This window comes from Asterias rubens, chromosome 1 (assembly GCF_902459465.1).
Source record: "Asterias rubens chromosome 1, eAstRub1.3, whole genome shotgun sequence".
Lineage (NCBI taxonomy): Eukaryota > Metazoa > Echinodermata > Asteroidea > Forcipulatida > Asteriidae > Asterias > Asterias rubens.
In genome coordinates, this window is record NC_047062.1 from 13797754 (window position 1) to 13822255 (window position 24502).

Here is a 24502-nt window from a genome sequence, read left to right on the forward strand (position 1 = left end):
ATCTTTTGGCCGATTCGACTCAAACATTTTTAACTTGACTCAGTTATTTTCAACAGCTTTTATTTAGAGTATTGCGTGAAATAAAATGCAAATGAATTGGGTAGTTTATAGTTTATTAAAAGAAAAAAATGAGTCATCGGGATCCTGATATTATCTCACGTCTACCAGTTGTATTTGATAAACACTGTTGCAAGTTGTTTTATGAATTGTCCAAGATATATTGTGAAAGTTTTTGCTTGGTTTTCCATTTTAAAAACATTATGCCAAAAATTCATTCAGAGAAAAAATAAATTCTGTTGGCATGACTCCACCCATGCAGCTTTCATGGAGTTGATTTATAGTTATACATAAAAAGAGGAACCAAAACGGCAATTTAAGGGGAACAATGTTCTTTTGCTGAGCCCACAGACATTTAATGGTACTGCTGAGCTACAAAACTACATGCAGTCTAGCCAACTCTCTCTCTCTCACAAATCCCTACATTGTCCTCACCTTTTCCGGTCCATTTACACCGTGTGATTGTGGTGGGATTTCCAACCATGGATACTCTGATCGGTGGTCCATAGGCAGACTGGGTTTTTGTTGTTGTCAGGACTAGAGATCATAGCACCAGTCGAGCTCAACAAATTGGCCTGAGTGGACTCAATCTAACACATACATGGCTTTCTCCCCCTTTGAGTTTGACACCCCTCAATGCCAGCTTTGAATGGGTAGTTTTGGACCTCCTTCTGGTAGAGGCGAGGAAGCGTTGGGTTCATAGATCAAGGACTCTGAGATTTTCTTGAAATCCTTCTTTAGGTGTTGAAGAGGGGTCCCTTATTGAGTGCAGACGGTGGCCGACTGTGACTTTTCTTTTTATGCCACAAAGTGGTACCACAAGTTTCTCAGACAGTTCCCCAGGGAAAGAGCTCATCTCCTTTATCATTATTTTGGCGAAAAAATTCATTTTTAACAATAAGTGTAAAGAAGTGCCTCTTCTATCAATCATTGCGTTTAAAGAGTTTGTTTATTCTTATTTTAAAACAGAAAAAGCCATAGCAACGAGAAATGGATCACTCGATCACCATAACAAAAAATGAGTTAATATGTTTTAATTAGGATTTTCTGCCCGGTTTATATTTGTTTATCTGGTGTGTAGATGTCTAGTTGGCACTGTCTAGTCCTTGGTCATTGTTGTCCATTCTCTTTTGTCTTCTGTCCGTGGTTTGCTTGTTTACTGCCCTTTAGGCATTTGTGTTTAATCCTGTTGTTTGCTTTTTCGGTGATTTTTTTGTATTTGTATGTTTTTTTTTGCATAATGGAATAAAAAAGGAAAAGAAAAAAAAGGAAAGTTTCTCAGACAGTTGGCATTCTTTTCATTCAATTTGGTTTGTACATTTCTGGCAGCATTTGTGCTTGTCACATTTTTGGGTTGATCAAAGAAATAGTTAACCAGAGCGGGATTTGAACCAACAACCTCCGGATTGACGTGCTTGCACTCTACCACTGAGCTGTCTAGCCTATTTTGTCAAAATGATTGTTCGGGGTGGCAGTCAGAAACAATGCAACTTGTAACCAAGTGAGCTGCCGTGTTAAAAAAAATAATTAAAGACTGAATTTCATGCTGAATTTACAATTTGCCAGGGATCACACCCAAGTTTACAGTACATCCACTATTCAAAGGATGCTTCTGGTACATCTTTCATGCATGGATTTAGTATACCACCATGACCACAAACGATAAATGTTTTGTTGACCAACCCCAAAAATTTGATTTCAAATGAAATTCCTGCTAATAAATAAGGAGAGTATAACCCATGGTATAACAAAGTCCTCAATAAAAACACATTTGCATTGCCTTCTGAGCGACTGATTGCTGTGCAGCTTGCTCGATTACATGTGAACACAGTAAACTAACTCTCTCCACCTGTCTGTCTGCACAGACATTCAGGTTGTCTGCATCAGTTGTTATCCCTGGTTGAGGAAATACAGCAAGATGGTCAAAATCGAAATTGGGGATTGAACCCCAAAATTAACAAGGCATATAATATAGCCTGATTTGTAGTATAAACAGCACTAGCAAGTACAAAGACTCATGCGCAATCTTGAGCTGTTGTTGAAATTACAATATGTTGTTCAAGTTCTCCCACAGTTCTTACAGAGCAAACTCTGACAGAACAAATCCTGTAGTGAATTGTCCGTGTTCAATACTTCGCCCTAGTGTACACCATCACCATGGCCATCAGCTTTAGGAATTCAGTTATGTTGTCTGTGGAAGCTGTACCATGTTTTACTGTAACAACATAGTACAACAAATTAATTGTTTTGCTCAACGGATTTTTTAAATTTTTGTTAACTAAATTTTCAGTTCTTGTTATTGACAGCTATATCATAAGATTTTTTAACTTTTAAGTTACGTAGAAGGTAACATCAATATGATAAGTTTCAATTTTTTTTTGAGCTTCACTAAAAATCAGAGAGATTGTGAACACCTAATGAGTGAAAAGATCTGATCAATAAAACCAGTTGCTTAATAATATTCTGCGAAAAGAGTAACGTTGTATGTACATCTCGAATTGAGAATGCTCTGCATAAACATCTTGAGGTAAAAGTGTATTCACTTTTGACGAAATTTGTAGAATTATTCTGTGAATCTGTTTGCCGGAGGTTTGACAATTCAGAGCATACAGCTGTGAATGTGACATGTAGAGGATCTGGCCACATCTGGCAGATCAACCCAAGACGTGCACAGTCAAGTTGTGTCTGCTGGCCCCAAGTCCAATCGCATTTTTTCTGGACCATCTGAAATTCCCATCGGATTTGGGAGAGGATTTGTTGGGCAACTTCTACTTCTGGAAACTGGAGAGCCAGACTTTAGGTACTGTCTCTCGTTTCTGGTGCATGTTGGATGGGTAGTCATGAATGATTTATCACTGGCACGCTTTGCCACATGCGTGCAAGAGATGTAGTCGGTACCTCATCAGTCGCCATGCTACATTTTAATTGGGTAGCGGTGATATTATAGAAACGAGCCGCTATCTTTATTTCCAATCGGAGAGAGAAAGTGCTTTGTGAGTCATCCAGACTATATAATGCATTCATGGTTTAGGCCTATAACAAAGGCATAGGATTTGTATGCCCGGATTCCCATTAGTAGATACTTCACTGGCCACAGTGAATGGTTCATGTAAATGACCATTTTAAGGATTAATAATGATTTCTGTTCAAAGACTGGGAACTCTGGAATTGGAGCGGGAGTTTAACAAGCCACAGAGAGATTGTAATCAGTCTTTACGCCATGTTTACAGAGAACGTCTACGTCCTGCTTGTTACCCATCAAAATCAAATGGCATGATTGTTTTGTTCGATTCTTAGGACTGCTAGCCTGGAATTTCATCTTAGAGAGAGCAAGGCCATTTTCATTTGGCAAAGGGCAGTTGTAACTTCTAGTGGGAAATCTTAAATGTTCATGGGAAACTTTCAAAGGGGCACCAAGCCAGGGGCAACAGAGGCCTTGACCTCTATGTATATGATGGGACTGACATTAAACTTGGGTCAGGATATACATGGAAGCCATGGCCTCTGTTGCTCCTGGTTTTGGCCCAGAAGTTTTCCATAGACTTTAAGATTTTCCAATGGAAGTGCCCTTTGCAGAATGAAAATGGCCTTGCCCTCTCAAAGATGAAATTCCAGGCCCGTAAACTAATTTGTCTTTACATGCGTGGGATCAGACAATAGTCTAACAGTGTGTGTTTTGTAGTAAACCATAAAAGGGGTAAGATTTTGTTGGAGTGAGGAAGGATCCTAGCAAATGGCACAAGGGTTTTCACTGTCTTGCATTAACACATATTATATGTCGAAACATAAAACTTTAGTTCATCAGATTTCCTAGAACTCACGTCATGTATTCAAACTGTTTTTTTTTTAATTTGTTATGGACAGTTAAATTACAGAATAATTTATAGCAAAAACATCTGGAGGTGTTTTGTCTTGTATGGCGTAGTCATACATGTACACTGTACAGTGAACAATTGTTGCTATTTATTTTCAATTATTCCATATGGATTAAAGAAGAAATGTCAGACATTGATTTTGTGGTTTTACAGTTATTATAAAAAAAGGTGACCCCACTGCAGTATTCTGAAATGATAACATTGTCTGTCAGCTTTGATTTATGTTATGTTAACTGCAATCAAATTTTCAGGTATTACTTTAAAAAGCACTTTGTCATCAGATCACAATGTGTGAGTTTGAAAGAAACTTTGCCACAAAGAAATAAAAAGACAGTTTATTGTTTGATAATACTATTTATTAAATTTATTTGCTGTTCTCTAAAAAAGTTGCTGTTTTTTATGATGTTTCTGTCATTAACAACAGCATGATCAATGGCAAGTGAATCACTGCAGCCCTGTACAAAAAAAAGAGTCCATGATGTAGTGAAATTCCTGCGTGTAGTCGCATAACTTATTAAGGGCTTTTTGCAGACATAACAACAAAATAAACCGATGGAATGCGGCATTTGCTGAGATGAGGTCCATCCTTGGTCAGTTAACTTTTGAACCAACAAATATACAAAAAAAGGTAAGCTATTGACCTCTTGCACTTAAACTGGGGAAGGGGGCGTGGTCTACCCAGGGATGTGATTTCCCCGGTTTTAACCTGAAGTCCAGATTGCAGAGTAGGGCTTTTAAATATCCATATTATGGCTTCATGCTCGCAAGTTTTCGAGCTCACGTGTGTTCTCGCTTTGCGCACAACAGCCTATCAGATCCCTGTGTCTTTCATTGCAGCAGTCGTTATTGGACAAGATGTTGTGGGCGTCTAAATGCGCTTGTCACCTAAAATGCACCAGGGTAACCAGTGGTAACACAAGGGGAATATGACTCTCAGAATTTGGCATACAGCAAGATTTAGCGATTGATGATGGCGGGTGAATAGACTGATCCATTAAGCTCCGCTCCTTTGTGTATTGACCAATCACAACGCAACGAAGGTCCGACAAATAAGGTCCGACATGCGTGTGCGTATCTTGGCGCGCGCGGCAGAGTTGTGCAGAAAGGCATTGGAGAGCCCCACATGTTCTTGCTCACACGTGCGTCATGGGCGGAGCCTACTGGATCGGTCTATTGGGTTAATAGCCCCATTCCACACAAGACCAATTTTCCAGAGAATATTCGTGGGGGAAATTAAACAATTTCATAGCTTCACTGCTTGGGAGTAAGCCAAGTGTTAGCATCCCAAGCGTTCATTTTCCCAAGGAAAAATGCATCAAATGGACATGGCCTCGCCAAAGCTCGCTAAAAGCAGCCTTTTATCGTGAGTATTTGCAAGTTAAAATTGCCCAGGAAGAATTTGAGAAATACTTGAGGCACAACTGACTCATGCACGATTATCAAGGATTTGTTCCAAAGTGATGTCCTAGCAGCGAATGGCAAATTAGTAGAAAGGAGAGACATCGCGTGCACAGCAGAACATGGTGGCGATAATTACCATGAAATTGAACTCCATATCTCAGGGTATGTGAATGTCACATGACAAAGTGAAATGATGTAGTGGAAAAAGGTGTGAACTCGATCAGATGAATGTTTTTTTTCTATGACATGACATGAATCCTTACTCACTGTGAATAAAGGTGTATGTAATATAATTTAGCTTTAAAAGTTTTGATTCATTCGTCAAAAGTGAAAATCACTGAGTAATGTTTTCAGGAGTCACATACGTTGTACATTTTGTTTATGCAAAATTCATTTTTGTGGTATTGTTCTACTCATTTCAAAAAAATACAGCACCTCTCAGCAAGTTATTTTTTAAGGGAAACTTTCTACCGTCATTATCTTCAAACCGAATTGTAAACCTGTGGACACTGTGTTCTGTGTCGTACAAAACGTACTCAAACCTTTTAAGCAACCTACATGCAATCACACTTCCAAAGTGATTTTGTTTTCACCACGGACCCTCTGTAGCGGTCTATGGTCCCTCTTGAGGTAGAGGGCCCATGCTTTAACATAATCCTCTGCTACTACATTGTAATGGTGAAGGTGATGGGGGTTGATGCCCGTGGGGCGTTCAAATGATCTTGAGACCTTTGCCTGGTAAGCGGAGAGGAATCCTTGTGCTATCTGATGATGGACTCAACCGGTACACCGCAGCAGCGGCTTCATTTGAGTGTCTGCGCTTGTATGGATTCTCCACACTATATCGCCCATGGCGAGACTGGGATGACATTTTCTTATCCAGTTTTCTCTGTGTGTCGGAGAGTGGGTTTGATTGGGAGGAGGGCGGAATTGTGTGGCCTTTCTCGTGGTTTGAATATAACGTGTGACAGTAAGGACAAGAGATACATGTTTGTGTTTTAAAGGTTTTTGGAACCAATGATTATTGTTATGCTGTGCATATACAATGAAACTAAACTTGAAAATTTCATTTCAAAAGGCCAAATGTTTTTAGAGGATCATGTCCAAGCAGGAAGAATATTGTAATTGGACAGGAGTACTGATCATGGAGGTTAGAAATAGACTATCTTTAAAAGATTTCAGTCATGCATGAAACACTTCTTTGATTGAATGTGTTTTGAATCCCTTTCTCTAGAACCACAATCCTCAGAGCATTTTTGCTTCTTACAAAATAATTCTTTGAATTAAATTTAAGTTTTTGGGTAATAACCTAAGATACCCTCCCTTTAATTGTTTATTGTCAGGTTGCTTGGGAGTTTGGTTGATTCAAAAACAAATCTTTTGTTTACACATTGATTGTACATAGGAGACCCACATTTCTAGGTTAAAACGTCTCATGCAAAGTCAACGCTGAGTTGAAACTTTCCCCCATGTGATTTATGTCTTTTTTTTTATTGAACCCGGCCTCTCTCTTGTATACAACAATATCTGACCCTTGGCATCTTCTGGAGACATTATTTACATATCAGTGGTGAAGACATACATCCATAATACAGTGAGCAAACTGTACATATTCATTGTCCAGGGTTTAAACTGTATAGGATTTCAATATTTGTTCTGATCCTACTAAAAATCTGCTGAGAACAAATTTATTAATAATAAAAATTTAACTTATGCTCTCTGATTTTATTTTTTAAAAGACCTTTGTGTAACGCATTTTAACTGCTCAGTAAGGAATCCTTGTTTGCTTGACGAGAAGAATGTGTACATGTCACACAATGGAGGTTTAAGGTTTTTATGTATATTTTATGTACCCACTTAGGGTCAATATTCACCAATATTTTATGTGTCTAGCCCTGCACAGTGTTATTTTACAGAACTGTTTGGAGCTTCCAGGGTAATGATTGTCCTTTGAAAATATTATTGCCATAAATGAAACTTTGCAACATACATTGTAGTATCTGATGTGGGTAGTTGTGTACGTACACCATTTGTAAATATCCTGCACTTCATGATTACTGAGACGTCTGGAGTGCAGTATCTCTGTCTGGACTACTGGCCGAGCCTCCTCCTTATCAGCTATGAATAGCTTCATGAATGAACAAAAGCTGTTTATACAAGTTTCTTGAGAGTTGAGATGTCTTCGGAGAGATCGACGGCAATTATAGGGCGGAGTGAAAGAGTCTTACAACAGGCATGCCGAGAGACTTCTTTTTGCTCCTGTTGTAATCCAACTTCCACTTTCCTTAGCGGATGTAATCCTCGGTTGGCTTTTGTAATGCTTCTAACTGTTGCATTCATGATCTCTGGTAAACATCAACAAGGTCTGGGGCTGTGGACAAAACATCCAAAGCCATGATGGGGGTGTTGCGTTGTTTAGACTTTTCACTCCATCTTGAAAGCTCCAGGCGTGTTGGTACATGCTTCCTCCATGGTGGTACATGTAAGCGAGGTGGGTCTATAAATGTTAGTCAGTGTTGAAGAAAAAAGGACGAAACCTCATTTAATTAGTTTGAGATAAGTTTGAGGTCATTTACAATGTATGTAGGCCTACATTGTGAATGCACTGACACATGTAACTTCTTCTTTTTCTCAACTTTTGCTTAAAAACTATGTGTATGCCATGCAGTCATGTCATTCTTGTATTGACTTTTAAAACGATACTCATTAAAACAAAAATACTTATAACATTCGAAAATTTTAAAAGCTAGCCTTCACTGTACACATACCATGGCCTACATGTAGTTCATGGGCCCAATGTCACATTGCTGTTTAAAATATTGCTTTCACAACACAACACTGAAAATTTGCAGGGTACCAGTTATGTTACTATTAGTGTATACATTTCAGTGTATTTTGGTTGGTAAACCATTTTTGCTAAGCAAGACATTTTTTGTGCTTAGCGAATTCATGTGCTTTGGCAGATACTTCCGTTCCAAGTCCGTGCCCAATACTGTACACAATTGTTGCTCCAAAACTAGGGCGGTGTGACAGATTGTGTATGTGTTTTTCTAAAGATGTCTGTACAGTGTTGATATTACAGAAACATGTACGGGCCTATCCTAGCTGCACATTTCATTACTTTATTACATTAGGCATCAGCTCTTGTCATATGTCAATAAACATCTTGCACATGATTTCTTTTCTTCTGTCAGCCAAACTGCCAATGTGTACATAGGGGCACCGTGGTGACATTTCAAACATTACTGGCAACAGTGCGAGTGTTGTATCATCGCTTAATCATCATCTAACTTCTGCGAGTTTGTTAGGTTTTCTGAGAATGCTGACACATCTGTATTGCTCTTTGATATAAACACATACCTTGTTTTGTTTTATAGATGGTGTTTTTTAACAGATCATTTTTTGAACACTTTGCAGCCAGCTTAATTTCCCCCCCCCCCAAAAAAAAAAAAAAAAATTTTCCCTTCTATTTGTACAATATAGAAAACTGGAAAACACTAAAAAAAATATTGTCTAAATTCAGTTTACTATTTTAAAATTCCATTCCTACTTTACAAACCCCTGAAGCAGCCACAGTTCAGCATTTTGCTAAAAACAAGCAGAGTACTGTTTGAAAAGTTGAGATCACACCGTTTCTTCTCAGAGCCTATACTCCTCCTTTCATGTCTGTAATGAAATACTTCCTCAACAAGCCTCTCAACATGTGGGAAAGTGCGACTTTTTGATGGCAACAGCAAGTCAAACCATCATGCAATCTGCTATTAAAAATAAATTATACACAAACTACATGTAGCCTTATTGTAAATCTATCCTTCAAAAAGTTTGGCTAGTTTTCACCATGTTGATGTCCCCCCTATTTCTAAATTTCATCAAGTTCATATCCCACATGTACTTCAAGATTCAAGCTAACACTTTCATAGAATGCCAAATCAAAGTAGAGACTTCACATTTTCTGAGAGTAAGTTCAACATGGCAAAGTCTCGGCTGGAGTGCTCTCCCTGTTGACCGATTTACGGATCATCTTTTGTTCCTGTTCCGATCAATATTTAGGCCGTGCAGCGCACAGTTATGTACAAAGTACACATGTGTACACATATACATGTTATGGTAAACAACTTAAACGTAGGTCTTGTATTAAGAGACCTTCAATGTTTACAGCCTACAGTTTAAGTGCATGTTTGAAATACTTGTACACATGTTGTTAATTTAAAGGATTCCTTTGAAGATGGGTTGAGTTAATTCATTCAGGCATGTTTTGAATAATTTGTACTTGTGTTGGAATCAGGGACATTTGACTAGGATATTATGTTACTGAGGACACAACGCAAATTGTTGTCAATATGCAAGAAACAATTATTTTTTTTTTTTTTTTTTTTGGGGGGGGGGGTTTGTTCAAATCAATTTCACAAAAATCATCAATGTAAAACCATTTAGATTGCTCAGTAGGGCTTTTAAAACTGACTAGTAAATTGTTCCTAGGACCTTGTTTCAATTTAGTGTCGTTGGCCAAACTTCCAAAAAAATGGGTCCAGGATGCCCTACAGTTTTGAAAAATCCTAGGGAGAACACTGGTCTCCAACAATAGTTTTCTTACATGAGCATCTCCAGCCTATAGGGCCTATTTACAAACCTAATGATCTCATAAAGTCCCAAACCGCTTTCATTTTCATTAACATCCACAAGAACAACTTTCACTTCTGGATTTCCGTCAATTCCGTCGGATGTTTACTTGAATTCAACTTCACCCGCTGAGATTTTATCCATCTTACTCAGTGTCGAGGAGAGCACTAGCAACAGATTTTTCCTGCCCATAAAAGTTCTCTGATTATTCTTGTTATTTATGGGGGAGAAGGTAGAATGGAAAATCAATGAAATCCCTGGAGGCGAGAGCGGAATCATCAGCATCTTGTAATAATATTAACTCAAGACAATCTCTGCCTCTTATAACTGTCCACCGAGGGATGACAGTTTTGAAGAAAAAACATGTATAGTTGACAGGAGACTGTAGGTTGTTATAATACTATTACCAGGAAGCTTTAGTTGAGGACTTGACAGGTAAAAATGTCCTCTTTTAACCCTGTCTGTAATGTAGAAGGCATAAGTGTACTTATTCTGGATGGAAAATTGGCTGATCACCAAGAACAAACTATTTACACTGAGAGTTAGTGAACATGCATACACTTTGTACTACGAGGGTTCAGAATTCAAGTAGGCAAACATGTACATATTTGGATAAATTACATGAAGTGTCTTGAAAGTAAATGGAATGAAAATGATTTTTTTGTATGCTGAATTTATTTTGCTGCAACTGAAGTTTTGACTATTACTTACAGACTAAGGTGACATTTACTACAGAAACAGGAAAGTTTGAAACCCTGACAATGATGATATACATGTATTACCAACACACCCCAAACATATTTTATGTGTACATAAAATAAAATAAAATTGAAACGGTAGGACGGTAAGGTTGAAATAATGCTCCTGTCAAATTTTCTCAGTTCAACCCAGAATGTACAAATATTGTCAATACAACAATAGTCAATATCAACAATTATTTATAATAGTATGTCTTATAATTGATAAACGGTGCTTTTTACTAAGTCAGACAAGAAAATGATTTGTATTTTTTAACTAATGGACAAGAGGAATGGCATTTATTACCCAATGGTGGGATGTTGGTTGGAGAAACGCAGAGCATATCTTAGCATTACAATGAGCCATTATCATTGTAACCAGGTGACTCATCCATCTGCAATGTATTAAACCTGTATGTCATCAAGAAGATACATCTCCTGTCAACCTGGCTGGCTGATGTTGCTTCCATTAAACGCTAAACCTATCTTCATGTAAACAGTGGATTGTTTGCTTTCACACTGTTTTCTTCCTGCTCTACAAACAAAGATTAACATTTTAATATTTTTCCTGTTTGATAACAACCATATTTGTGTTGCCTTCATAAGTGTGTTTTTTTCCCCCTCTCAAGTCATCAGCCCTGGCATTAAACAGAAGCCATGAAGCATTGCCATGGAGGCAATTGCCTCTGTTTCACTGGTCTTTGCTTTAATGTGCCTTATCAACAGTTACCCATCTATAGACTTTAACATTTTCTAATGGAGGTGTGCCCTTTGCAAAATAAAAATGGCCTTGCCCTCTCAATGATAAAAATCGAGGCCTTAAAGCCCGGTTCATACTTCATGCGAATGCGATACGAATTTGACGTCACAACTCGTTGTCACAACATTTGTCGTTGCGATATTACTAGCAAGAGAGTTGAGCACAACTCAACTGATGCGAATTATTTGTTGCAAAAATGTGACGTCAACATTCGTATCACATTTGCATTCGCAGGAAGTATGAACCGGGCCTTACTCTTTCAGTGCCAAGGTCTAACACTTATGATCTATTTTATGTATTCCGAAAGCGCCATTGTCACACATGTACATGCTACGGTTTGTTTTATGAACTCAAAAAGTGTTGTCAATCGTACGTACATAACCACACATAATATAGGCTTACATGTTATTACGCATGCAACTGACAATATTGTGCTTTATATTCATTTTAACACAGACCTATGGTAGTTTCTTCTCGAAAGGGCATGGTAGTTTTTCATTGACAAGGTGCAGTTCTTAAACAGAAATGAACATTTGTACTAGAAATTGTCAAAGGGGACACTGAGGCAATAACTTTCGGCATGGAGGCAATTGCCATAACCTCTGTGGAAGTATCAAGCTTGGTTATGAATAAATAGCATGCACAACAACGTGCCTAGTTTCTTGTGAGCTTTGTGCAATAATGCTTCAGGTGTTGACACTTTCTCATCAAAATGACCAGTTGTGTGAATGCAGAGTGGAAGTTAATGTCACGTCTGTAAACCTAGCAGAGCCTTCCTTAGGGTAAGAGGCAAATATCTAGCCCCTTTTTCATTAAAACCCTTCCACCATTCTCAAATATTGTGATTACCCTGGAGGTGAAAATGATGGCTATTACTGTCACCAGCCCCACACTTAAACAGCTCTTTCCATAATAACTAAGGCCAAAGATAATTGATGGACATTGTGGCCTAATTAATAATCGCTCTGCCGGATTGATTCGTTTAATTTGAAGCTGGCATATCTGCAGTCCCTGATAATTGGTTGTGGCAGGGAGGTCCCTTTTTATTGTTTCAACAATTGTGACACAGTAACTGTATTACATGATCACTCATGCGTGGCGATATGGTAATGGGAGTCATCAGATGGTGCAGAATGACTGGGCATATCATAGTCTCTAGTTAGTAGTTCAATCAGTCATTGGAACACTTCTATTGAAGTGTATGTTAACGCATCTACCCTGCTGACGTCCCAGTGGGGTATACTGTATCACCAATGGGCCACATCATCATCATCAAGTAGAAGTTAGTTTCGGGTTACCAGGTTTATGCATCGGCGTCTTCTCATAAAATTCAAGTTAATATTAGGATGAATATTTTTGGAGGGAAATAAATGAGGGGTTCTTGGAGCAAGTGATGTAATTGAGTCTGTACCTTTTTTCATAGAACTGGTGAAGCTTCATTATGTGAATTTTCAGCCCATCACAAAAGAGAATTGATTTTAAACAAAACACTTAAATTTATCATCACTTACATTTAATGAAGTGGAAGTTTTTTTTCTGGATGCATGCTTGCAGATGAGTTCTTCTTTTTCTCCTTTAATAATAATTCAACAGAAAATTGAAAAACATTGTGCAAGTTTAAGTGTGGTTGACCTTTTCTTCTACTTTTCAATAGAAAAATTAATAAAAGTGTGATATAATTATAATATATAGTCTGGACTTCCTGCATGCATGATGTGTACACATCCTTTTCTTTATGGAGATTGCAAAGTCTGGTTTGTATAATTTTTTAATATGAAGAAAGAGGTGTGTCTTAAAACTGTCTTAGGTGTTACATTTATAAATCTTGAATTTATGTGGATATGACACAAAATGTAAAATTTCCCATAATATCAATGCAGTTTATTGCCTGCCAGCCAGAAGGACCTGGAATGAACACACTCACTGTTTGTGAACGAAGGTTGCATGGTCTACATCTTTAAAGGGAGGGTATACCTTTGGTACTTACTCAAAAAAGTAATAGCCATAAGACATGTAAGAACTGACTTGGTAAGAAACACTGCAGCTGTTGATAATGTAGAACATTTTGAGATACATTTCATTTCAATGGAATGTAGTTTTAGAGAGAGGGATCCAAAATCACTTCATTCAAGAACTGTTTCTGAGATTGTGTGGTCCAATTGAGGATTATTCAGCGTCAGCGATATCTCAAAAAGACACCTTTTGAAATCAAATTTACACAGTTGAGGTTTAATGTATACATTTAAAATAAAACAATTAAACAGATTCAAATGTATACTGTGCCTTTATTTTAAAGTGAAGGATTTGAATTATTTTTTGCGGTCTCCAAATCCAATAACGCTCCCTTTATCAAAAGATCCAATGTGACCATTCATTTCAACCATACAAATAAAGTGTCAGTGTCAGTTATAAATTTTCTTCAAACAAAACAAGAAAAGGTTTGCAATGATTTATTTAGCGGAGCAGAATCCTGACTAATTTTGTCTGTCAAACTAAAGAGAGTCCTTTAAGTACGAAAGCTATAGCTACAATACTGGGAACTGACAGCAGCCCGCAATTTATCATAATGAATCTCTCTGGAGTGAGTCACTACTTAATACGGAGGTTGCTGTGCAATGAATTATACAGCGCAGTGAGTTCTGTGTAGGAAAAACGGCCAGCGAAGATGAAAATGTGTGAAGTTAAAGTCGCGGTTCCCTTTAGGCTTCTTGTTAAGACAGGGAATGGGAGTTCTGACAAATTACAATGGGCACACTGACTGGTTTTTTTCATCATCCTCAACACCGAGTAATACTGTTCAGTATGCATTTGGCGATCGGAACACAATGTACACATATTTAGTCTGATTCCGGGGCAAGCCGGGGGAGATAATGTGGCACCTTGAAGGTTACCTTGGCCCCATTTAATAAAAATGTTGTGCACAGAAATCAAATTCATAAAGTAATCAAGATAAAACCAAAGATAAAACCAGAGATAACTGTATGTCAGCAGGCTTCACGCTCACAAGCTTTCACGTTCTTTCATGCTTTGAGCTCACAGTTCAGGGTTGTTTTTAAACAGCCTATCACATCCCTTTATAATTGGTTTGAGTAATAATCTAATAATGCCAAGTTCTACAACTGTGCCAAGAATGCAAAGCATAATATTGAAAGCTGCGTTGCAAAAGAAATGTTGGCCCTTAGTCTAATACAATTTTTTTTTTAAGAGGATCTAAATAAATATAGACAGGATTCTAAAGTCAATGTCAGACTTATACCATCAGTTTTTAGCCTTTTTTATTTATCTTTGTTCACGCTAAGCCCCTTTTAATGGAAGTGCACAAGTGTGTGTGTACAAAATGTAGATATATTTCGAATTTATTTGATGTATGTTGCCTTTGTACATATCCTATGTGAGCCAAAATTGTAAGCGGGCGACAGAAAGAAACAACCTTTCAAACCAACAACACATTGTTAAAAAATTATTTGTAGCTACAGCCCAATGCAATTGATGGGGGTTGTCACCACAGGGCAAGATCGTCTCTTATTAAATGTCAGCATTTTTTCTCTCTGATATTCCACCCATCATCAGTTTGTGATGGACATGTAAGACCCTGTAATACAGATGTAACTCAATCCTGGGTACATTTTGTAATTGCCCCGGCTGCTTGGATTAAAGGAACCGGGAACCATTGGGTCTTGTTGAAGCTGAACCTTTTCGTTTGGCAGCGCAGACCCTCAAGCTGTCTTTTCTGTACCTGATCAATACCGAGGGTTTCAAATGCCATTGTGATGAGATGGAAAGCAGTTTGAATTAATAAAGGCACACCTCGATCAAAGTACATGTACCCACCCAAGATCGTATGATTCCTCCAGAAACACTTTTTCAAAGATACATGCATAGGTCTTTTTCAATGGCCGGCCCTGATTTTTGAAACACAGTTCCCATAGACGGCATCAGCATCTCTCACTATTTCCAGGAAGCGCCTTAAACACTCTGTATTATCAACACCTTATAGTTATTTTCCTTATGTGTTTTAGTGCGACCTGTTGCCACAAAATAAGCCTAACATCCCAATATGTTTTCAGCAGGTGTATAACCAAAAGTACATGTAAAAGTTGAGCGTATGAATACATTGGAATGGGTGATTTGATCGATCAAGTTAAAACTCCTAGTATTGGATACCGTTTTATACTGAATACAGAAATGCCATCATCCACATTTTGTTAAAATATTAAAAATTATACTTTTTGTGTGAAAACGGGTCACAAATTATGATCATTGAGCCCTTTCCCAAACCATGGAGCTATCAAACTCAAACCATGCACATGATGTATGTGGTATGTGAAGGTTGACTGGGTTCAGGCAAGTTCAATGGCACCCAGTCAGCCAGTATCAAGGGAGATCCTTATCTCTATCACTCTGAGAATTACCAATCTGCAAACAGACGACTAATAAAAGGGGGGGATATAATAGGTTGCCTGATACTGCGATGATATGTATGGTGATATTGCACTGTATGGAATTATAATAGAAGGTCCCTTGGTTTAAACCATAGAAAAAGGACCACAGAACTCAGAACTGCTTCAAATGTGTATTATTACAAACGTGTACAGGTACACATGTATGATGAAGCAGGGTCAGAAGTTGATGTCTGGGGGAACAAATTATACCTTTTTTATGTTTTGAAGGGTATTTTCCTTGGAAAATTTAGAGTCTATGGGAAACTTCTGAGGGGGCACCAAGGCCACGACCAGAGTACTTGACCTCTGTGTAATCCCGGCCTGATGAAACGTTAATTGATGAAAAGTACATGAAGTTTGTGGGGCAGAGAGACAGTTGAGGGCAGTCATCAGTGATTGGCTTTAACTGGACAGTATGGTATCTCCTGTCTTCTGCACAGGTGCTGGCAATCATTCTGTTAAAATGGTATCAAAAGAATATTCTTCGAAGGGAAGGGGGACAAGACGTACACCAGTCTTTGCATAAACCTAATTTCTTTATGAACAATGGTATACTTCCATGTATTTTGTGTTTTGGTATATACTTCCATGTATTTTGTGTTTTGAGGTAAAAGGTAGGGTCATAGATTTACATGTAATCCAAAAATTAATGGGGATAAAAACATACTTTGGTGATAAGCACTGCAGCTGAAAGGAATCCTCTTGAACTTGAAGTACTATAGTTTGGATAATTTTTCACCCCAAAAGAATTTGAGTCTGAGAGATGATTCATGCATGATACGTTTCTTAGATTTCTGAGGGTTGGTGTCCATTTGCTAATGCTGCAGCCAGAGATGCAGTTGGTACCCACTGGCACTTCGCTATACATGGTTGGACTCAACGTTCCTGTGGTAATACTGTGACAGTTTTTGTTGCTGTTTTCCCAGCAAGTAGACAGTGTATTCAGCTGAAACGTTCACAATCACTTTTACTTTATCTTTCTTGATAATTGTGTACATGTATATAAGTTGGCATAATACCTTGACAAAAAACATTCATGGCTGTACCTTTAAGTCACCTGTACCTTGTGTCATCTTGTGCAAGATTCATTAAACACAACGCATAGGATTTTGTGTCTTAGAAACACCCCCTTTCTCACAATTTTGAGTGAAGCAATTTGAATGAAACTCCTCAAAGAACATTGAAATTACATAAGATCAGAATGTTAAGAGCATCTTACACAGGCAATTTAAAGGCAACCAATCCAGGCAATTCCAAGAAGAAAAGCCATTCACATTCACAATGTTAACCCTTTTTTCTTGTTGGATCGTTAGACAATGTTGCTAAAAAATAACTAATATGCTTCGTAGTTGTTCTTTCAGCAAGCGCTGCTGTTGGTTGCCTCCAAGTTGCCTATAAAAATTGCCTTGTGGGGCATGGCCCTCATATTATGTTATATCCATGAAACGGTTATAATATTCAAGTTCTTGTTATTTCCTTTCGAAAATATGAAACCCAGATTGATAGCCAGTTTCATTTTGAACAAAATACCTTCACCATTCCAAGCTGTATCGGTTTATCATTTCCTAATTTATGCTTTTGCTATGGAAGCAAAGGCATCGTTGAGAAATACTATCACAGTCATCAGAGAATACACGAAAGATTCCACATACCACCATGAAATCAGAAAGGATTTTTTTATACCTCCAATCATTGAGCGAGGTGGCCTCTACATTTAATCATTAACTGGCCCCCTCAGGGGGATGGCGACATTAACTACACCCTAATTGCATTTTGACAGTTCATTACTTCCCTGGTTCCCTCTTAAATCATTCATAGACTTCACACCTTTTGTTGACCTCCAGGTCAAACCAAGGATCTCGTTTATTAGATTATTTGTGTTTTGGTTCCAGCAATGCCAGGTTTTTTATTTAGTGCTTTCATCTATATATTCGGTTTTTTTTACCAATTTGTTTTTCAATTTTAGCTGTTAAAAGCAGTGGACACTATTGGTAATTACTCAAAATATTTATTAGCATAAAACCTTACTTGGTGACGAGTGAGGGGGAGAGGTTGATGGTATAAAACATTGTGAGAAATGGCTCCCTCTGAAGTGCCATAGTTTTCGTGAAAGTAGTAATTTTCCACGAATTTGATTTCGAGACCTCAGGTTTAGAACTTGAGGTCTCAAAATCAACCATCTAAACGCACACAACTTCGTGTGACAAGGGTGTTTTTTCTTTCATTATTATCTCGCAAGTTCGATGACCGATTGAGCTCAAATTTTCACAGGTTTTTTATTTTATGCACATGTTGAGATACACCAACTGTAAAGGCTAGTATTTGACTATTACCAATAGTGTCCACTGCCTTTAAAAGATGTCAGAGTTTTTTCCTTCTTTCATGTGAACAAATTATGAGAAGTTGTGTTTTGAATATACAGCAATGCCAGTTTTTTTTTTAATTAGTTCTGTCATTAATAAAGTCTGTTATTTTTCTGAATTGTTTGTATCAATTTCAGCTATTTAGTGAGGCCTTTTTGTCAAAGTTCTTTTCCTTCTTTCATATGAAAAAGATTGAGAATATGATGCAGACTTTTAAAACATGTTTTACAGAAAACGTACTTTCCTAATCAATAACCTATTCCCAAACCATTTTTTTTTCAATGGTTGGGCGCTAAAAGGGAGCACAGTGTAGGGTGATTGTTGCCCTTCCCTTCTCGTATAAACACTCGTAATTCTGGTCGTCATTTTCTCCTCTGAAATGGAAAGCGATTGGGGTCAGGAGTCCAGGCTTGTGTTCTTTTTCACAGGAGTCTTGCATATTTTGATTTTACACGTACCTGGAAAAGGAAGACATTTAGAGAGTACAGCCGCACAACATCCACCCAGTTATGAACTGGGTGCCCTTTAGCCACCCAATGGGTGTCTGAATCACCTTATGGTAAGCCAGTAGCTACTGTCTAGTGGGTATCATCCCTTGGGTATCATAGGCTCTGGTGATGTCTTACCTCGGGGACCCACTGCTCTGGATAGCAAGGGGTGATCGTGGACAGTACAGGTGAACTGCTGAGCTTGATTAAATTTACAATCATCTCTGAATATTTGGTGCGTTTTTCAATCTAATTGCCTGACTATGTCATGTGTTTGAGTACGGAATTCCCACCCTCTTTTTGCAAAGCCAGTATATTTTTGTCTTCCTCGGAGGGATTTGCTGGAAGGTGTTCCAATAATCCACCTTATATCCCTCACGATGATACACGCTCTGATGATAAAGCTGGCTGTATGGTTGTTGAGTTTTTAATATCATTTATTTCAAGACTTTTTTTTTTATTTGGAGGGTGGAGAACTCTTGTACTCTTGATTGTAGAAATGTTCCATGGAATCTGAACTGTCATATTGAGACTGCAGAGAGTATTATTTGTGATACAGTCTTCCACAGTTTAGCAGATGTGATTTTAATGTGTGTCTTCATAGGCTTTTAAAGTAGCTTTTTAATGGCTGAAATTATTGACAGAATGTAGGCCTTTCATTTTGTTGTTGAACAAATAATTTCCATTGTATTTCAATCCCAACATTTTTTTCTTTGAAATTCTCGAAGGAGTCCATGAGATTTGTCATTCTAAAGATTTCTTGTGTTTTTTAAGTTATAAAAAAGGGAGCCCATAATTTTCATTTCCTTGATGTACTTAACCAGGCGGCATTCTTGAACAGATTTGCCTAAAACTATTTTAGTGACTGGTCAGCAGGACTGTTTAGCTGTCAGTTTACTTACCTAGTTCACCAGCTTTTTCACTTGTCCATACTTCCATAGTAAGAATAATGGTAGACCTCCATGACATTTCATAGTAAGTAGGGATGCTCTCTAGACTCTAACATTGAACTATAGCCAGCCAGACCGCTTGGAGTGAATTGTGACTGGTCCTGAGGTGTTTTATAATATATATTTATTTATTGACCAAACCAACAGCGGACCAGCCGCCAACTACAGGAAAGGATAATACACAAGTTAAAAATATATATAAAATAATATGTATGTACAAAGTTAACAATTAGAATAGTAAACATCTTAGAAAGGAAAATTGAAGCAAAAATCGAGAAATTAAATAAATTAAAATTGGGAACAGAAACAAATAAAATTTTACGACTGTGAAACAAAACTTATTACAAATACATTATATTAGTTTTAACTGGCATTTGGCCAGTGGAGAACTATGCATGAATTGCTCAGTTCAGGTGTAATGCTAATGACCAGATACACCATGGGCGCTTGTGCAAAGAAAGCTTTGTTCTTAATCCATTTACTAATTAGAAAGTAATGACAACTCTGGCAAAACAAATAATAAAATAAAATAACCCTACTGTTAGAGCTACGGATGTATTTATTGTTTTTATAAAATATTTCTGTACCACTGTCATACATTCTATCATAATCTATTTTTTCTGAAAGCACCACTATCGTACATGTCTGATCTTTTTTTATGTATACTCAAAAAGTCATCCTTCATTCATGTCCATATGCAAGAGGGCATTATCACTCAAGAATTACTTTTGACTTTGGCATGTACCAAGGCAACACAAATCAACAGGAGAAAGCCAGAATTTCAAGGGGAAAAAAACCTCAAAACCCTAGGCACTTAAGTTTCAAAATACAAATAAAAAAGCAGGTACTGAAAGAGTTAATCAGATTCTCTGAGACATGTTGTCCAGAAAGGAGTCACCAAAGGTTCTTATTGTCATCCCAATATGTCTTAAGTGGATCAAAAATTCTTGGATATGAACAAGTCAAGGACGTGCGGATAATCCAGTTTAGTTTACCACCTTGACTGCTGGCCTTCCCAGTTTGCAGCAGCCCAAGATGAAAAAAACCCACAATTTTTTCATTTATCCAGTAGGCATTCCAAGCCAGTGTTATTCAAGTTTCATCACGCGCACTCTGATTTACCCATTTTTATGATTTATGTTTTGTTTATCCGTTCTTATACCGCTGTATTCAGTTTTTTTGCCGTAAGATATCATGTAGGCTAATTTTACACCATGAGAAGAATGTACTGTGTGATTCGATGGAGGGGGGGATTCTTTTTTTTAATTAAAACGAACGAGCCCCGTTGGGAGAATCCAGTCAAAGGTTTCTGGGTCCAGAGGCTTGTTGTGTTTTCATTCAGGTGGGGAGAGTATATAAGACTGAGGACAGGTAGAGGAGGCTAGTTGAGTCATTCTTTATGGTCTAAAAAAAGGATAAAACTTTGAGTGCCGACTGAACGCTTTAAGAAAACCCTGCGCATCGTGTATTGAGTTGTCTGTGAGCTTGTCTTAATTGAAACTCAAGGGTGTTGTACATTGCTTAGTGTGTGCTCTGGATGTTAATAACTGTGTTGTGATGTTTAAGAGTTTGACAATTGAATTCGTGTGAACAGGACATTGAACTAATTATCTTATTATTCAATATTTTGGTTGGGAACCAATATCTGCCACCATCCCTCTCATAGAGCTGTCAACTCTCTGTGAATCTGGAGAATGTTCCCTATAAACGAACCAATCTTTCCATAAATAATAATAACAACATGCATTTATAGAGCGCTTAATACAAGGTTTCTAAGCGCTGAACAGGAAGTGGTCTACTATGGTCTGATGATTTTTTTTTTAAACCTCTCTGATTATGAAAACTATTTCCCCAGTTTATGGTGAATTCCTATTCAAAATTTCTCCCCGATTGTTGTGCAAAAATCCCCCTGATTTTTGAAAGATTGTTCCCTATTATGTTGAATACTAGTTCTCAATATCTCCCAGTGATTGCTGTACAAAATCTCCCTGATTGCAAGATGCAATTGCCGGCAGCTCAGTAATGCATCAGTGTAACATACAATTTTAAAATTAACATCCATCAGCTGTCCCAAAGTTCAGATAAGTACATGTTCGTATAAACATTAAATGATTCATGGTACACTACACAAATAAAAAACATTTAAACTCCTCCATTAAAAACTTGTTTCCATCTGTTTGTGGACAAAATTCATAACCAAATATTATATAAATCATCCCCAGGGGATTAGTGGTGACATATTCCAAATATTCATCAAGGATTTACGGCTGCCGTGAGCGGACTGATTTACCGTGTTTCATGTCTGCCGTAAATTGATCATAATTGTAAACCCTCGGAATTGCTTTCGCAGGGAAAAGTTTTCCCCTTGTCATATAAACAGATGTTAGAGTTATCAGTTGATATTATCGAAGCCATCCAGGAAATGATTAAGTGTTTAGAGTGTTATGTAGACATTTCTGACAGGGTGGGTTCTTGGTGGGGCTTAAAGACCGCTGATCAGGCTTCTGATTTTGAGATCGTTTAAAGCCAACTCAGAAGTAATTTTCCTTTGCAGATGAAAATGAGATTCCAGAAGGAAAGCTTTAATATAGCTCAGCTGCTATTTAAATTAAAGGACATATGAGTTAATACGCAGATCATTAAGATACAGGATCATCTATGTAGTAAACAAATTTATTGTTGTATTTTCTTTCTGTTAATAAAACGATGTGACTCTCAAAGCGCTGTGACCCGTGGGCCTATGGGGATACTTGTGTGGAGATGAAGACGTTTTGGCTTTAAGATGTGGGAAGTGGGCAAACCCATGCAGGGTTGAAAACCTATTTGATATACAAGGTCCTTAGTGGGAAAGAGTTAGGGAAGGCTTCTCTGAGCAATTACCTGTATTGCCAGGTATGATTGCCTTTTATTTATAAATTAAATACCTGTAGTTTAACCAAATCTGTAATTTTTCCATCCTCCGTTGAGATCTCTGGTTGAACAAACTGACATGTTAGTGCCCTCACATCCAATCCAAAAATATGTGTTTTGGAGAAAATGCGCTTGAAATTTTTCTTTTTTTCAAGTTGCTGTTTGAAAACAATTAAAGTGGTATTTTTGGGTACGTCACTGCATGGAAACACAAAAAGACAGTTGTTTGTCATGTAATTACAAAATCTAGTACCTTTATGTCCTGAAACTTATTGAATAATAATAATAATAATAGTAATAAATTCATCAAATATTTGTCCAAACCAAAATGCAATTTTTTATTTTATTTTTAACCCATGCATTGCTTCATGAAAATGGTGACAATTTGAACATAGGTTACTGAATTTCATTCGCTGTAGTATATATGAATTTATTGTCGTGTAGTTTGTGGTTTATCTTCACAGCTGTTGGCTTCATCTCTATCTCTCTGATTCCCTGAACCCCAATGCTTAAGATTCTTGTGGTTTCTCAATCCAGACTGGGCCGAGATTTATGAGGGGTATTTATGTGCTATGATTCATTCATAGAATGATGTTTTAGATATCATCATAAAATACGGTTGCACATGTACTTTTATGTTTGTACGTTAATGGTTTTTTTGGTATGTTTTTTGGGGTGGTAAATGATAGCTTTGTCCATTGCTGCGGTGGCTGCAGCGATAATTTGTGAAGAATGAGCCTTTTCAGCCATCCAAATGTAGCCACTGCCTAATTTGGACTTTGTCTTAAGCCCGGTTCATACCTTAGTTCATACTTCCTGCGAATGCGAATGCGAAGCGAATTTTGGTGACGCAACAATCGGTACGCGCTCCATTTCCCTTTGTGACGCAATGAAATTCGCATCGCACGAAGCATTCGCAGGAAGTGTGAACCGGGCTAGAGTGTAGTGAAAATCTCTAATACGGGTGTACTGTGTACTTGTACTACCAGGACAATGGCAGAAGTTTTTCCTGCCACTCCCATTTGACTTCAGTCTTAGAAATGTGGAGATTGCTTTGCATGTTTTGTAAATTTCCAATTCCTGTTCACATGCCTCGTTTTAGTTTGCAATAGGTTATAATTGGAACACCAGATTATGTTGTGGTAAATCTGTGACACTAGAGGGCTGAGCACTCATTGGCCATACGGGTCTTCAACAGCTTCAGCCCTGCCCTTGTTGACCATCCAAGATGGGGTACATGTATATGATCATATGGCCGCTTTACATCCAACACCGTTTTAAAACTGTTCAGGGTGTTTTTTATCCCATAGTTGGAACACCACATAACTTATTAAATTTCACTTCAACCATTTTTCTTCTCTCCTACAGGGATACAACCCTCGGCGAAAGTCACCCTAAAAGTCCCAGCTTCGTTGGACCTCATCGAGGAAGGCATGAGGGTCACCCTCAACTGCAAGCTAGACGGCAACCCTCCTCCTGAAATCGTCTGGTATCACGACAAGGAGAAGCTCGTCGCTGATGAGGACTTTGAGTTGAATAGGAACCGGCTGAGGATACAGAGCGCCAGGATGAAAGACAGCGGCGTGTATTCGTGTCAGGGAGAGAACAGAGCTGGGCTGGTGTCTAGCTCCGGTGGGAATGTAACATTGAATATCTTGGGTAAGATGGAGTATTATTAAATAGTTTGTAATGTGGTGGTCTGTGGGCTGGAACATACAGTATTCATCAGAGCGTTTTCTACCTCCTCGATTAGAGGGGTACTAGGGGGTCTTTGTGACACCTAGTAGTTAAGCTCGACACTCAACTAATACCAAATATTGTATTTTGCGCTATTTTAGACACCCCCAGTTTGCAGCAATTTTGGGTTTTCCTTTTTTTTGTAGACTCAATAAATCACAA

General features: G+C 37.9%; 1 protein-coding gene across 1 annotated transcript in view; it reads left to right on the forward strand.

The window, feature by feature from the left end:
- LOC117297774 (inactive tyrosine-protein kinase 7-like) overlaps window positions 1-24502 on the forward strand; it is a 55297-nt gene that overhangs the window by 18030 nt on the left and 12765 nt on the right. The window contains exon 3 of the mRNA XM_033780926.1: window positions 23972-24262. Coding sequence (XP_033636817.1) covers window positions 23972-24262 — 291 coding nt within the window. The remainder of the gene's footprint in view (window positions 1-23971; window positions 24263-24502) is intronic.